We start from the raw sequence: 17301 nt of genomic DNA, 5'->3' as shown, positions 1-17301 counted from the left end.
ACAGGTTTGGATCCAGTATTAGTATTAGTATTAGTATTAGTATTAGTATTCTCTCTGATCAGAAAACTCAGTTACTGAAAACAATCTTAAAGATTGATTGCTTCTTGTCCTACACAATAAAAAATTAATCTCAGGCCATAGACTTTCTATTTGTATACGCATACACTGACTCTAAAAGTGCATACATGTAACAACTTAATTGTGCCACTTACAAAACATAAGTTTCCCATTACAAATATTTAAAATACATTTATATTTCATTTAATGCTTAATGAAATTTTTTACATGCTTGATGTACTTTCTTTTAACAATGTGACTCATAAAATGATAAAATGAACTTGTGACTTACTTCACAGGTGTTAAAGTCCTCTGAATCCAGCAGCAAACAGAGTTTGGGTAGAAGCTCAGGCCAGTTCTGCAGTTCTTCTTTAGATGCAATGGTGGTGATAAGTATACCTGAGAAATAATGACAAAGCCTTAAAGATCTTAAGCTGTAGAGCAATTGATCAGAAGATTGTTTTTTGCAGGAATCATCTGTATTATCAGTTAGATTCATTAAACTGAGAATACCTAAAAGCATTAACAAAAATGCCAAAACCAGTTATGTATTATGTTGATGCATGCTCAATATCTGTTAATGCATGCTCAATAATCCAGGTACACAAATCCACAAAGTTGAATCAGTCATCTGGACACAAGTTTGTTGTAGAGATACGTTTCGTCACTCAATCCGAATGACTTCTTCAGTCTGAGCTGGTGTTGAATACCCCAACCTTATATGCAGTTGATTTGCATAACGACCGATCACCACCCATTGCATAACAATGGAACCGGTGATCAGGTCCATATGAAATTCACAATGACCATTAATTACAATGGTCATGTGTGTCTTTCACACAAGATTGGGGTAAAGCTCCAATTACGGCATTGTATGATGGTGAGAGATGTACTCTCAGGCCCCCTCCCCGGTTCAGAGATGGTCGTTCCCTCTTCACGTAAATGGCCTCTTTGACTCCACGTTCAAACCAGCGTTCCTCCTTGTCAAGGATCTGCACATCTTCATCATTAAATGAGTAGCCGCTGGCTTACAGGTGGGTGTAAACTGCAGAGTCCTGGCCAGAAGAGGTCGATCTTCTATGTTGGGCCATCCGTTTCGCCAGAGGCTGTTTAGTTTCCTCGATGTACAGTTCCCGGCAATCCTCCCGGCACCTAACAGCATACACTACGTTACTCTGTTTGTGTCGAGGAACCCGGTCCTTAGGGTGAACTAATTTCTGGCATAGCGTGTTCTGGGGTTTGAAAGCAACTGAAACACGGTGTTTGGAGAATATCCGTCTTAATTGTTCCGATATTCCCGCCACATACGGAATCACCACTGGTTTGCGCTTAGACCGCGGTTGTTCTTCTCCTCCCTTCGATCCACTGGAGCTGTGTAGTGGTAGTGTCTGTGGGGATGCTGTTCGCCCGGTGGTGCAGCGTCCTGATGACTCCTAGTTTGTGCTCCAAAGGATGATGGGAGTCAAACCTTAAGTACTGGTCCGTGTGCGTTGGTTTGCGGTAAACATTTACTTTCAACCGTCCCCCACCTTTACTAGCAATTTCACAGTCTAAGAAGTTATGTATTATATATAGGGAAGTTAATGATCAAATGATCAAATTAACGCTGTCAGTTAAAATTTTAATTCATTTCAAACAGCTGAAAATTATCGCAGTATTGTTCTATCGCATTAACACACTTTTTCCCGTCTGGAATTAAAAGATGTTTCAGGATTAAATGTGGTAATGATCATTTTACATGCAATAAATATAGATTACTTGTTAATCTCAGCATTAGCAGGGCACATTCAGGCTTTAGAAAAGAGCAGTAATAGTGAAGAATAGTTTTAGATTACTCCAATGTCACTAATACAGAGGTAGAGCCCTCTCTAATATGAAGATCAAATGCTAAAAATATATAAAGATTGTTATCTTAAGTATCTTGGCCCTAGCTTTTGTTGGCATGATAGAGGATGTTTGTAACAGCATCATGGTTGTTTTGTTTACCATGCCTTATATCACTGCTATTTTGTCATCCCTGAATCCAACACTTCCACTCAAACTCTGTTTAGAGGTCACTCTGCCCCTAAAACCATAAGAACAATTAATTGCTCAAATAATGGTAGTTAGAATCAATGAGGATCAGTGGCCACTGCCTATTGTCAGACATTAACTAATCCAGTCTATTATAATACAATTTATAGTACCATAATACAGTAGAGTTAAGTACCACCATACTGTTCACCAAATTCCAAGCATTAAAATAATTATTGGGACAAATCCAGATGGAATTAAGCATATACGGATCCCATATTTGTGTGGTCTTTCTCAGGCTGGGCTTGCATTAACAAAGCTTGTTCTCCACAAGACATAACTTTTGGTAATGTTATATTTCAACTGCTATCTTTTCTATAAATGACACATTTTGGTAAAATATTTCCACCACTGTAAACATTAACCCTTGTGGTATCTGCAAAAAGTAAAGCACTCCCTCTAGGATACTATTGGGTCTGTGGAAATAAGCCATATCCATCACTTCCAGCTAATCTTGTAATGAAGAGAGGCGTAGGACCCAAAGGTGCGGAGCAAAAAATGATATTTATTAACAATAAATGATATATACAGAAGAACAAAGGAAAAGAGTTAAACAAAAAACAATTCGGGAAATCCCGAACGGCGCCACTCTCGTCACTGGCAACTGAAAAGGAAACACAAAAACAGAAAATAGAAAAACAGCCAACGCGAGGCGCGAACCCGGGTCGCTCACTCGCAGTATTTATAACCACCCCGCTACGCTACGGCATTGCTGGGGTTACAAACTCGCCTTCTGAATAAAAGGCTGAAACGAGAAGACGGATCTTCGTAAATAATCCGTTAAAATGGGCAAAACTTGTAAAGAGAATTGAAACGGTAATATTGGATCGGTTATGTCACCAGCTTTAAAAGGCTGGGAAGAAACCGATGATTGAGTTTAGAAAAAGGGTTCAGGCGAGTGGATTCGAACCGGGGATTCACACATGGAGGAGCGGAGACTTACCGCTCAACCAAACCAGCAGTGAATAACCCTGGATAAAGTACACGCCTTTAAAGGACTGCGGAGGGTGGCAATTAGCCTGAGGCTAACCCGCTGCTAGTTTTGCAAGCGGGGGGGATTATGTGGCAACACCAAAACAACCACAGCTCGAGGGCTGCAAGGAATCGCACCAGCTCTCCCTATTAAATGAAACAAAACCCTAAATTACCTCAGTCTTTCGACTTACACACCCAACCGCGCTACAAGGCGCCTGGGGTACCGAACTAGCCCTGCAAAAGGAATGGCTGGAGCCGTGCAGCCGGTCAAAAACAAAGAACAAAGGTGCGACGCCTGCAGACTGGCGACACCCCCTTAAGTAGGAAGCTGACAGCTGCAGGTCGTTGCCCTAATCAGCTGGCCTCCTATTTGAGGCCACGCTGCTCTTTGTTCTGTAACGCCTGCAACGCTGTGAACTGGTGGTATGTTCACCAGACGTTGCAGGCACCCTAACAAATCTACTGTGTGATTAATTTGTTTATGCCTCCTATGGTTCATTTAAATCCATGGGCCACATTAAAATCCCTTGGGGTTCTACATCACAAGTCATGAAACTTGGTACCACCAGTAAACATGGAATGTTAATATTTTAGTAAAGCTGAGGCAGTAGAGTGGGGGATATTTCCCTTTTGGGAAAGTTGTGAATGCCCTGCAGGCTTACTCCACACAGAAATGGGCAGTGGTAGCTTAGAGGTTAAGACACTGGACTAGTAATCAAAAGGTTACTGGTACAAGCCCCACCACTGCCAAGACGCTGCCGCTGGGCCATTAAACAAGGCCCTTAACCCTCAATTGCTTGCATTGTATTTGGTAACAACTGTATGTCATTTTGGAAAAAAAGCTTTAAAACAACACCATGGTACTAGAAAACAGGCAAGTCTTGTTTAAACCAGCAGCAAAGTGATGTGACCAGTTGCAATTCGTTTAAGATCTTCCTGATATTATTAGTGTAGTTATTACAAGAGAGAGAAAATAGAGTTTTTCTTTATAATGAGACATGATGAAAAAATATTCACATCATTTTTTTCGACCCAGAGGCATGTTCACAACTGGGTCACTTCACCTTCTCTTTTAATTATGCTTTTTAATCATTTGGGAACTGAAGATACTACTTACTGCAGTTTTACAAACTAATTTTTGCCCATTTCTGCTGTATGCAAGACTTGAGCTGCTTGCAGTCCGTGGTTGCTGCTGTCCAATTCTCCTCTTCACAATGCACCATACATTTTCAATAGGAGACAGATCTGGACTGCAGACAGGTCAGTCAAGCACACACACTCTATGTCCACGAAGCCACACTGTTGTAGCCCCCTGTATACAGTGAAACATGGTGAAGGATCCATAATGTTGTGGGGTTGTTTTGCTGTCTCTGGAACTAAATGCCTTAAATGTGTTATAGGAACAAGATAATTCTCAGGGAGAACAAGATGTCCTGCCAGGAGTAAGAAAACTAGGTTTGGGTCGACCAAATTGGACCTACAGCAGGATAACGACCCAAAGCACCCATCCAAAAGTACACAAGAATGGTAAAAAAAAAGAAAAAAAAAAAGGAACTGTTCTAAATTGGCCAACAATGAGTCCTAATCTCAATCCAATTGAATATCTTTGGAGAAAAGCTCAACATGTGTAATTGGGGAAAGGAACCATGCAAACATTCAAAAGCTTGAGAGGATGATAATGCTAATCTAGGGCAGATAAAATGCCTTTATTTGTCATTTTTACACATACACGTACAATGAAATGCTTTTTCTGCAAATCAGTGCACAGGGCCAGCCATTGTAGAGCACCCCTGGAGCAGAGGGGGTTAAGGGCCTTGCTCAAGAGCCTGAGAGTGGCTGCAGAACCAGGATTCAAACCCACAATCGTCTAGTTGGTAACCCACAGCTCTAGCTATTAGGCTACCACTGCCCAGTGAATTGCAGTGGAATAGTGTATAAAATATCAATGGACAGGTGCAAAAAGTTCACTGTGCCTTTAATCCTGTCAATGTCATGTACAATGTTTCTCCTTTATTTCTTTTTGAAATTACTGCATGTATGTTGACCGGTCAACGTTTTTGTTAAATGTATTTGGACAAGCTTTTAAACTATTTCAATGATACAAAGTTGGTACATAACCACTTATTACTGAAAATATTGGCTTTTAGACTAAACAATTAAGGTGCCAATAATGTTGACCACAAATGTACAAATTAAGTACATACGAAAACTATTCAAAGTTAGTCACTTAAGTGCCAAACAATTCAATAAGCTAGACCACAACTGCCAAGACCTGATGGAGAATTTCCTCCTTGCTGCTGCAACAGTGACTCCTACTGTCTAATCTAGACACAAGCACAAGTAAAGGCATAATATCAAAGGAGTAGCATGGTCCTCTGTAAATGGTAAGAATCTTTCACAGCATGGAGTAAAGATATGACCAGCAGCTTTGCATATGTTAAAGGAAGCATGTGCTGGCCTGCAACCCTCCTTGGGCAGCAAGGGTGTTTGCAATTGGCATAAGTCATCAAAATGCACATGGAAAATGAGTCAACGCAAAATTGCGAGCAAAGGTTGGGGATTGTTAACTAAAGACAAAAAAAATTGACAATCACAAAAGGTTTTAAAATACAAGTTACTGACAGTGTATGTGAATACATGTTAATATTTGACCTTTACTATGCTTTAAGGTCTTTCTTGAAAAAATATTTTAAAAATGTGTAAAAATATGTATGTTTTCACTCAAATTCAAACCTGCACTCTAGTATTGCTCTGAACATTGTAAAGGTCCACAAGTCCACAGTGTTTGAAATTTGAAAGGCAAAAACTGGACTTAGAATGAATGTGACTCACCTATAGTAGCTCTGATGAGGGGTGAGGAGTCGCCAAGGTTCTGCAAGCACACACTTTTGATAAAGTTGGAGACTCCACTGGGAAAGTTATGATAATGGGCCTTGACGTTGTTCTTCAAAATAAGTCCACTAAGAGAACGAGTGGGTTCATCTACAAAATTAATAACACACCTTAATAAAAACTAGTTGTATTTGAGAAACAAGGATATAGTTAAACAACAATGTTAAATGTGGCATATTAAATGGGGCATTATGTGGAGAAATTACTGTTTATTCTATTTCAAGAAAATCCTTTTGGAATAAGCTGACTAAATAGGCAATATTAACAAGTGAGATATAACACCACTCAAATTCTTTTACGACAATCTTATAATCTTATAATTTTACAATGCCAGTGATTTCCAATTTTACAATGACTTTCATTTCTGTCCTGTGAGACTCTTTAGCTTCAGCTAAACAGTTAGCTTACCCAAAAATGACTAAACTCTCTCAACATCTTGTTAGGAAAAGATTACTGTAAGTATAGTCCTTAATCTTAATTGTTGTTTAGTATATAGTTAATAAACAACACCTTTAATATGAAATATTTTAAAACACTTTTAAGACATAAGTTAACCTAGGCAGCTTTTACGCAGCAATAACTTCCTTTTTAAGTATAGTACCTTTTAATCATGATTTATAGGCAAATTTAATAGTTAAAGCTAGACACAGTAGCATAGTTAGCCTAGCAGCCTCCAGTTACATTAGTATAATGCAAAATGCATGCAGTTGTTATACATTTTCAATTAGATCTGTTAATCATCAACATCATACCACTGTATTATTTGAGGTAATCAAGAGTACCTATACTGATCCATATAAATAAATACAATTATATAAAAAAATAAACAAACAAATTAACAGTTGTTTTACACTTACATTCAGACATGTATCTACATTAAGGGGCCTGGCCCCATGTGATGTCGCTGTGGAGCAGTGCACGACATGATCAATAATTCAGTGGAACTAGTAATATTTTTTTTTCTTTATAACTAATATTATTGCGCCTTTATTACATATGACTGTGGTATTGCTTCCTAATACATTCCAAACGTTTTCCTGTACCTGTTAAGTAACCAAGGGAGCAGCTGAAAACACCAGCATGTTCAATGCACTTTCAACAATGAGCTGTGGGGCACAATCATGTTGACACTATGCTGAGAGTAAAATTACACAGGCCTATGTGAAGTTGTTTAGTAAAAATAGTTTACAGTATTGGCATTGCTACGCAGCTAGCCAGTCATCACAGTTCTCTTAACCATTACTAATAGGAAGGCAAAATAATAAATTAAGTCAATTTATTTGAGCTATCATTAAACATGAATTAATTTATGGATTGATGGACAGAAAATGTATTGAGTTTGGGCAGATGAAAGATTGCTGTGCATGTTTTCTTTTCATCTTTTCTTGTTTTGCATTATTACAAGGCTTGTTAATTTGACTGTAGGTTAAGGCAGAAGCATTGGGTTTCCCTGCTCGGAAATGTTGCTTCAAATTTTTAATATGATGCTCTGTAGAAAGGCAATACACCAGTTGTATCGGATCAAATGCCATTATTGGCGATATCATTCATATTCCTGTCTCCACCTCTGCTAACTCCTGCTGTACGTTAATGTGTGCATTGGTAACTTCATTTATGAGGTTTGTTTGTGTTTGATTTTAATGAGCAATACATTTGTTTGTAGTTTCACTAATAAGTCAGATACTGCCCATTCAGAGTTTATTGGGCCCCACCATGCTGATGCCATTGTTCTATTTATTTATACTGAAAGACCCTGTACTATACGTTTTGTCAGAAACAAATTAATTAAACTGTAAATAGTGAAGAGTAGCAAATTCTATAATTTATGCACTAAATAAACTGTAAGAATTAATGATTCTCCAACAAAGTATTAGCTATAAAAATGTAACACAAATGCACACCAATATTGCAGTACTGAACTTACAGTGTGCACTATAGTGACACAAGGATTTTAAAACAACAAGTTTGGAATGCAAGAGGTAATGCATAATAATGAACATTAATGGGGATAGGTCATGTATAGTTTGTATTTTGTTACCTGCATGTGTTCTGCATTTCTTTCTACACAATCCCTTTAATCATTAAAGGAAACTTCTCCTATTACACTTAAAAAGACTGGGAAACACAGGAAAGGAATTCACAAAGTTGAATCAGTTCATCTGGACACTAGTTTGTTGTAGATATAATTTGTAGTACAAAGCCCTGTAGTACAAAGCCTTTGTAGTACAAAGCCTACTACAAATTATATCCGGGGGAGGCTACACCTAGCCTGTATGGGTTACCTAAGATACACAAACAGGATGTACCTTTACGACCTATTGTTTGTATGATTAACTCAGTGACTTCTAACATTTCTAAGTTTCTAGCATCGATTCTCAACCCGTTGGTAGGTAGCACGGAACATCACATTCAGAACACCATGGATTTTGTGGACAAGGTGAAGGGCGTCATCATGGAGACGGAGGAAAAATTGGTCTCGTATGATGTTACATCCCTTTTCACGTGCATTCCGGTTGCTGAGGCAGTGGAGGTGGTCTGTGGGAAACTACAAGGCGACCCCACTCTGAGCAAGAGGACCACCCTTACCACGGACCAGGTGTGCACACTCCTAGAACTGTGTCTTCAGTCCACCTATTTCTTGTACAATGTAGGACAGTTCTACAAACAGAAACATGGGTATGCTATGGGGTCCCCAGTCTCACCTATTGTTGCAAACCTGTACATGGAGGAAGTGGAAAAGAAGGCACTAAGGTCCGACTCAGGGACACCACCAAGTAATTGGTTCAGATATGTGGACGACACCTGGGTTAAGATAAAATCCGAGAAAGTACCACATTTCACGGACCACATCAACTCAGTGGACAAACACATCAAGTTCACAAGAGAGAATGCAAGCAACAACAGTTTATCCTTCTGTGAAATTGTGAAATTGCTATTTAATTGTTATTTGAAATTGCTATTTAATTGTGAAATTGCTATTTAAGAAGGGGGACGTTTGAAAGTAAATGTGTACCGCAAACCAACACACACGGACCAGTACTTAAGGTTTGACTCCCATCATCCATTGGAGAATAAACTAGGAGTCATCAGGACGCTGCACCACCGGGCAAACAGCATCCCCACAGACACTACGGCCAAGGATAGAGAGAAATGTCAAGAAGGCCCTGGGAGAATGTGGTTATCCCAACTGGGCATTCGTAAAAGCGGGAAAAATGCCCAAACACGGCTCCAGTGCATCAAAGGGAGGAGAAGAACAACCGCGGTCTAAGCGCAAACCAGTGTTGATTCCGTATGTGGCGGGAGTAGCAGAACAATTGAGACGGATATTCTCCAAACACCGTGTTTCAGTTGCTTTCAAACCCCAAAACACGCTACGCCAGAAATTAGTTTACCTTAAGGACCGGGTTCCTCGACACAAACAGAGTAACGTAGTGTATGCTGTTAGGTGCCAGGAGGATTGCCGGGAACTGTACATCGAGGAAACTAAACAGCCAATTGTAAATAATGGTCATTGTGATTTGCATATGGACCTGATCACCGGTTGTTATGCAATGGGCGGTGATCTGTTGTTATGCAAATCGGCTGCATATGAGGTTGGGGTATTCACCACCAGCTCAGACTGAAGAAGTCACTTGGATTGAGTGGCGAAACATATCTCTACAACAAACTTGTGTCCAGATGAACTGATTCAACTTTGTGAATTTGAGCACCTGGATTATTGAGCATGCATCAAGAGACAGGAAAGGAATTGAGACTATTCATCTACTGTACACATAAATTCTGCTGATATTTCAGATTGCTATGTCCACTCTCGTGGTCTCTTTTACAGCTCATTCTAAAGGTCTTTTATTGGATTTAGGTCTAAGGTGGCTAAGCAAAACATTAATTTTTTAACATTGAGTTTTTTTTATTTATTAAAATTGACAAAATTATTTTGCTTTGGAACCCCTGGCTTAGTAAGTAAGTTTGATACAAAATTTAAAGTATTGTAGTATATAGCATTTAACAATAAAAGTCTAGTTGCTTTAGTGGCAAATAAATCTAATCAGGTTTTTGACAGACTTGTCACCATATTCCAATCACAATTGGAATCTGCAGTTGACAAATTCGTAGTTAACATGGGCATCACAAAGTGCTGATGGGTCTATCTCTATCTCTATGTCGATGTGTTCAATTTTGCCTTAATATAGCATATTGGAAACCTAAAACAAATCCTAACAAAAATAAGGTTCCAGCACAACATGCTTGTTAAATTAAGTACTTGGCTTTGAAATGATTATTCATGCTAGCAAGAATATATAAGTAAATATGACCTTACCTTCCGACTTTAGTTCTGTGAGAACAAATATCAAATAATTGTTGACATCAGGAAAATGACTGAGCTGTTCAAGTTTCTGCAAAGTATGTTAAGTATAATAGTTCATATTAGGTCTTAGAAAATGAAACAAAAATATAATTGGGAAACCATATGCTGTAGTAAGCTGTTAATAAAGTATATATATAAAGTATAGATTGAGTTCAGAAAGTACATTTTGCACACTTTGTGTTTTGGGTTTGACTTTTGAATGTATCTAACTGACATTTTATCCATCAATTTACTCTTAATCACCCATAATGACCGGACCACAAGAACTTCCTGCACGTTGTCACTTTTGGTGATGTGTTAAATGACTGTCGCACCAGTCTGAGTTTGCATGTGCTCTGGATGTTTCTATAATTGGCTGCATTCATCTGTCTTGGTTTTGCTGCTGGAAAGCACCCCCATTTCATGATGCCAGACATGATGCTGTTCTCTCCAAAGAGTAAAATTTTCATCTGAACACACATTATTTTTGTTTGTACTTTACCAGAGCACTTCACATTCCACTTTGCAAACCTTAAAACAAGCTGTCATATGCCTTTTACTCAACAGTGACTTCTGTCCTGTCAATCTTTCTTTAAGGCCGGATTTATGGAGTGCTGCAGAGACAGGTGTCGATCCATCACACTATCTCTCATCTCTGCACAGGACTTTTGGAGCTCCTTTTAGAGTAACCATTGAATTCTTTCTTACATCCCTGCTCGGATACCCAAATTGGCTGAATAGACAGCTCTAGGAAGAGTCAGGGTTGTACCAAGCTTCTACCAAATTATAGAAGTCACTGTCCAGGTAACACTATTATTTTATATCTTTGCTCTAATCTATGCCAATTAAGGAGATCAACAGACAGTTCATGAAAATTTATGGACTGGTTTTGGTCTGGGCAACTCAGTGTATATTATGGGCACTTTTAGATCCATGCATGTGCATTTTCAAATCATGTCCAATTAAGTCAAATTACAATCAGGTGAAATCCGATTACACTTAAACAAATCTCAACGATAATTAAAGCAAACAGGATGTGCCCGACCACAAATTGGAGTGCCATTGCAAAAAGACCTAGATATGAAAAGCACCACACCGCCCCATTATTAGCCAAGTGTTTTAGCTACACCACAAATAGGCAGCTAGCCATCCAGCGTTTGCCAAGCAGTTCCTGCTCAGACCATGAATATAATACATTATACTATTTAAACTGTTAGGTTATTCATTTACACTAATCTGTAGCAGTGCCATAAGTTATGAGAAAAATGATGTTACAGTGTTGAATTCGCTAGCTTCAGTTTACCGTCACAACATGTCAACTCCAACACTCCAGTTTACTCAATCCGCGTGAAACTCGTTTAGGTAAAGGATACTTTTTGGACAGATCTTTGTGTGTTTGTGTCTGGCGACTGAGACTCTCTCAAAAGCTGTAAGATCTCGTGAAGTCCTTGTTCGTCTGGCTTCCACTGGAACTCCATCTTGGTTCGCCTGAATATCAGATAACCAAGTGACAGTCCAGTGTTATTCCGTGTAGTCAGCTTTTAGCGCCGCTTGTTCATTTCATGTAATGCGTACGAATGAAATGATTTAAACGTTAAAAATATTATTTGCCCCACGTTGCGTTTACCAGAATAGCCTGTTTGCGGCTGCGCGGGTTCTAGCGCATATCAGTTTGAAAGCACGCCAGTGATTACACCTGCCTGTAATTGTGACATTTCACTACAATGAGACATATACATTGGAAACAGACTTTACTCTCTGACAAATTTTTTCCGACGGCGTTTTTAGGGCTACTGTTATATAGTCTTTGAGATAACAGTCGTAATATTTCGAGTACAAAGTAGCATTAATACTAGGAAAAGTCGCAATATTATGACCAAAGGGAATGCATACATTAACGTAGAAATCGTTGTCAATGCACTACCGTAATACTTCTAAAATTTGAGCACTCACGATTTAAGTGCGCTCAAGTGTGGATGGCTTGACTGCAGTCCAAATTCTGTGCGAAGGGAACATTATTAGTACAAGAACGCTGAAACGGCCCCAAAATTTCCTTTAAATATCGCGACGTTTTTTCTGTATCTTTAGGAAATTATTCTCGCCGTCGTGTTAGGGAAGGGTGTCATTTTCATTTCAGTGTTGGAGGTGACGATAAACAGTAGGATTTCCCAACGGGACACCAAAGGTGCTACCAGAAGTACTGTTGTTTTAAATGTTTTAAAAAGGCACAAGCTAGAACGTTCAACCAGTAATACTAAAAATGGCCTGTAGATGACACACTATAATCGTCTTTAACACTTTGATGCACAACCTGGGTCAAAAGTGACCCAACTGAGTTATTATTTTCTACATCTTTGCAATAAATTAATTTCGTCATTCAAGCTTCCATGCATTTCTCAATTAACTTGTTTTTGATCATCACAAATCTTTATTTCAGTTTTATATTTTTTACTTTTTTAATAAAAATCATTTTTGTATCACTACCCTTCTAATGCACATGGGTCAAAAATGACCCTTATGTATTTACTATGGAATTTGACAGAAACTACTGACATTTGTAAGTGTTTGTAGTCAAAAACATATTTACTGATCTTTTGAAAGACAACCAAAGATTAGGCTCTTGAATCTTGTGTCCAATACTATTTGCTTGCTAGCTGTTTACATATTCTAGTCTAGATAGCTTTTATTAGCTAAGACAGCAAATACATGAATAACTGACAAATGTGCATATGAAAATATTCTTGAATGGATGAATATGGGTCATTTTTGACCCATGTTGTGCATTAGAAGGGGTTTGCTTAGCTTGTGCATCTAAGGGTTAAAATGATCAAGTTATTTACAGATACTGTATTAGGTTTTCTGAACTGCTAAAACACGAAACCCCATTCTTGGAACACATCTGTCAACTGCTAAAACTCATTTATTGAATAAATCACTCTTTTCACAAAACAGTTTCACCTAGTTTGACACAGTTTTTAAATCTGATTAAACATTTTTGCAAAACTCTAAACACATTCTCATTGACAAAACACATTTTGCAAGGTAGCACTTTTTGATGCATAAATGGCACACACATGCCACAAAGTTTAAACACAACAAACTTAATATTGTCATCGTTAACACACTACAGATAAAAATTCAACTTGTGAATATACCGTGTATTTATTTCTTTATTAAGCAAGTGCATCACTACAATGCTCGGTTACATTATGTTAACAAACCGCAAATGAAACAAACGGTGGCAAGTCCGACGTTAAAACGTTGGTGCACGGTCAAGTCTCAACATGAACTACGGATGACTTGCAGGGCCAAATAGAATTTGAGTTAACGGCACTATATTTTTAAATCGCGTTAAATTGAGATTGCGTTAATGCGTTATTATCGCGTTAACTTCGACAGCCCTAATATATATATATATATATACAGTGTATCACAAAAGTGAGTACACCCCTCACATTTCTGCAGATATTTAAGTATATCTTTTCATGGGACAACACTGACAAAATGACACTTTGAGACAATGAAAAGTAGTCTGTGTGCAGCTTATATAACAGTGTAAATTTATTCTTCCCTCAAAATAACTCAATATACAGCCATTAATGTCTAAACCACCGGCAACAAAAGTGAGTACACCCCTAAGAGACTACACCCCTAAATGTCCAAATTGAGCACTGCTTGTCATTTTCCCTCCAAAATGTCATGTGATTTGTTAGTGTTACTAGGTCTCAGGTGTGCATAGGGAGCAGGTGTGTTCAATTTAGTAGTACAGCTCTCACACTCTCTCATACTGGTCACTGAAAGTTCCAACATGGCACCTCATGGCAAAGAACTCTCTGAGGATCTTAAAAGACGAATTGTTGCGCTACATGAAGATGGCCAAGGCTACAAGAAGATTGCCAACACCCTGAAACTGAGCTGCAGCACAGTGGCCAAGATCATCCAGCGTTTTAAAAGAGCAGGGTCCACTCAGAACAGACCTCGCGTTGGTCGTCCAAAGAAGCTGAGTGCACGTGCTCAGCGTCACATCCAACTGCTGTCTTTGAAAGATAGGTGCAGGAGTGCTGTCAGCATTGCTGCAGAGATTGAAAAGGTGGGGGGTCAGCCTGTCAGTGCTCAGACCATACGCCGCACACTACATCAAATTGGTCTGCATGGCTGTCACCCTAGAAGGAAGCCTCTTCTGAAGTCTCTACACAAGAAAGCCCGCAAACAGTTTGCTGAAGACATGTCAACAAAGGACATGGATTACTGGAACCATGTACTATGGTCTGATGAGACCAATATTAATTTGTTTGGTTCAGATGGTCTCAAGCATGTGTGGCGGCAATCAGGTGAGGAGTACAAAGATAAGTGTGTCATGCCTACAGTCAAGCATGGTGGTGGGAATGCCATGGTCTGGGGATGCATGAGTGCAGCAGGTGTTGGGGAGTTACATTTCATTGAGGGACACATGAACTCCAATATGTACTGTGAAATACTGAGCAGAGCATGATCCCCTCCCTCCAGAAACTGGGTCGCAGGGCAGTGTTCCAGCATGATAATGACTCCAAACACACCTCTAAGACGACCACTGCTTTATTGAAGAGGCTGAGGGTAAAGGTGATGGACTGGCCAAGCATGTCTCCAGACCTAAACCCAATAGAACATCTTTGGGGCATCCTCAAGCGGAAGGTGGAGGAGCGCAAAGTCTCGAATATCCGCCAGCTCCGTGATGTCGTCATGGAGGAGTGAAAAAGCATTCCAGTGGCAACCTGTGAAGCTCTGGTAAACTCCATGCCCAGGAGAGTTAAGGCAGTTCTGGGAAATAATGGTGGCCACACAAAATATTGACACTTCAGGAACTTTCACTAAGGGGTGTACTCACTTTTGTTGCCGGTGGTTTAGACATTAATGGCTGTATATTGAGTTATTTTGAGGGAAGAATAAATTTACACTGTTATATAAGCTGCACACAGACTACTTTTCATTGTGTCAAAGTGTCATTTTGTTAGTGTTGTCAAATGAAAAGATATACTTAAATATCTGCAGAAATGTGAGGGGTGTACTCACTTTTGTGATACACTGTATATATATATATATATATATATATATATATATATATAGGGCTGTCGAAGTTAACGCGATAATAATGCATTAACGCAATCTCAATTTAACGCGATTATAAAAATTAGTGCCGTTAACGCAAATTCTAGTTCATGTTGAGACTTGACTGGTAGAACAAACGTTTTAATGTCGGACTTGCCACCGTTTTTTATTTGCGGTTTGTTAACATAATGTTACCGAGCGTGGTAGTGTCGTAGTAATGCACTTGCATAATAAAGAAGCTGCCAGTCCTCCATTCACGTAACGCTAGGACGGACACTTAAAAATCCTCCTTTTGGAGTGAACTGGTTTCATTTTTGATCAATATTATTTACCATTGGCTCAGGTACATGTCGAAACAAATGCTTTGTATTTCATTGGTTTAACAGCCTCATTTGACTCCTTATAGAGCTACCACTGGCCAATCGGAGAAGGTCCGCCCTCTAAATGCTAGTCTGTGATTGGGTGGTTGAATTTCGCCCGCCCTCTCTGTTTTGTAAACACCGCGCTACCTGAGTCAATCACTCAGCTCTCATGATCAGGAACGCGGTGAAAATGCCAAAAAGTAAACTTTTGAGGCAGCGATGAACGGACCTAAATATGAAAAGACACAACATTTAGTGAGTAAAACAGTCATTTGTTATATAATTCTTGCTTAAATTGGTCAAAAACTGTTATATGGGTTCTGGATTCATTCTGTGTGTTGCAGTAGCATGTCCCCCTGTTCCTAATAAGATGTCCGGCTTTTTGGGGTGTAATGTCCTCCTTTTTGTTACTATGAATCTGGCCACCCTAGTCTAAACACACTCAGTTCGTGTAGAAACGTCCATTAAACCACTGGATAGTATTACTGCCTAGTATGTGAGTGAATAAAACTCCCTTACAGTTTTCTCTTGTCCCAGCAGTTTTTAACATTAGTACATTTAGCATAAAATGTGTTCACCATTGTAATTGTAACATTTCACTTAAAAATAATCCTTGTTTTCTATAACATTTACACAGATTTTTTTTAATGCGATTAATCGCGATTAACTATATGAAATTCTGAGATTAATCGCGATTAAAAATTTTAATTGTTTGACAGCCCTAATATATATATATATATATATATATATATATATATATATATATATATATATATATATATAAAATTGGTGCGCATATGCCACGATTCGAATCGGTTATTCATTGAAGATGAATCAATATTCACTTTAAACAGCAGAGGGCACTGGCACTATTCACCTCGCCTGGTTGACGACACTTCACAAAGTTGCCAGGTAGGGGATTTTCCAGCCAAATTTATTTATGTGATACTTTCTTTATTGGTATTATTCATTTATTTATCAAATGTTGGATTTGTTTTAAAATTACATTTCAGGTTTTTTTTCACACAATAAGCATTATTTGGCATAGTTTGTACCTACCTCAGAAATAAAAGGGCATTCATTATTTAAATACATAAAAGATAAGCACAAATACAGTATTTTATTTTTTTAAAGACAAATAAAAGGAAACATAATTTGTCTTCAATTTCATTTTGTTTAAAAAAAAAAATTGGGAAAAAATGTTATCGTGAACCCAGTATTGTGAATCGTATCTCATCGTGGGTAGAGTGTATCGTTACATCCCTAATATATATATACACACAAAATCAAGTTTGATAAGAAAAATCACAAGACAAAAAAAAAAAACTTCTGTATACAATATTTAAAACAATACCAGGACCTGAATAATGGCCCTCATTTGTACAGTCGTTCACAAAGGACAAAATCAAACTAACCTATGATCAATAATAAATTAGACTTACCTGTCCCCACCTTGTCAGTGCTTACATGACTTCAATTTGTTTATGAATAGGGGCCAAAGACCACTGCAAT

At 38.5% G+C, this 17301-nt stretch overlaps 1 protein-coding gene across 2 annotated transcripts in view; it reads right to left on the bottom strand.

Annotated features, from left to right (window-relative positions):
* tnpo1 (transportin 1) overlaps nucleotides 1-12387 on the bottom strand; it is a 40106-nt gene extending 27719 nt beyond the window's left edge. The window contains exons 1-5 of one of the 2 annotated variants that reach the window (XM_062988578.1): nucleotides 12296-12387; nucleotides 11716-11830; nucleotides 10316-10391; nucleotides 5938-6087; nucleotides 350-456 (exon numbers count right to left, since the gene is read on the bottom strand). In XM_062988578.1, the coding sequence (XP_062844648.1) occupies nucleotides 350-456; nucleotides 5938-6087; nucleotides 10316-10391; nucleotides 11716-11820 (438 nt within the window). In that variant the 5' untranslated portion in view covers nucleotides 11821-11830; nucleotides 12296-12387. Of the gene's footprint in view, nucleotides 1-349; nucleotides 457-5937; nucleotides 6088-10315; nucleotides 10392-11715; nucleotides 11871-12295 lie in introns of those variants that run through there. The other variant, XM_062988579.1, reaches the window with a different exon arrangement.
* Between the last annotated feature and the right edge of the window lie 4914 nt (nucleotides 12388-17301).

This window comes from Trichomycterus rosablanca, chromosome 26, assembly GCF_030014385.1.
Source record: "Trichomycterus rosablanca isolate fTriRos1 chromosome 26, fTriRos1.hap1, whole genome shotgun sequence".
In the NCBI taxonomy this organism is placed as follows: Eukaryota; Metazoa; Chordata; class Actinopteri; order Siluriformes; family Trichomycteridae; genus Trichomycterus; species Trichomycterus rosablanca.
This window is presented reverse-complemented; position numbering and strand designations above follow the sequence as displayed.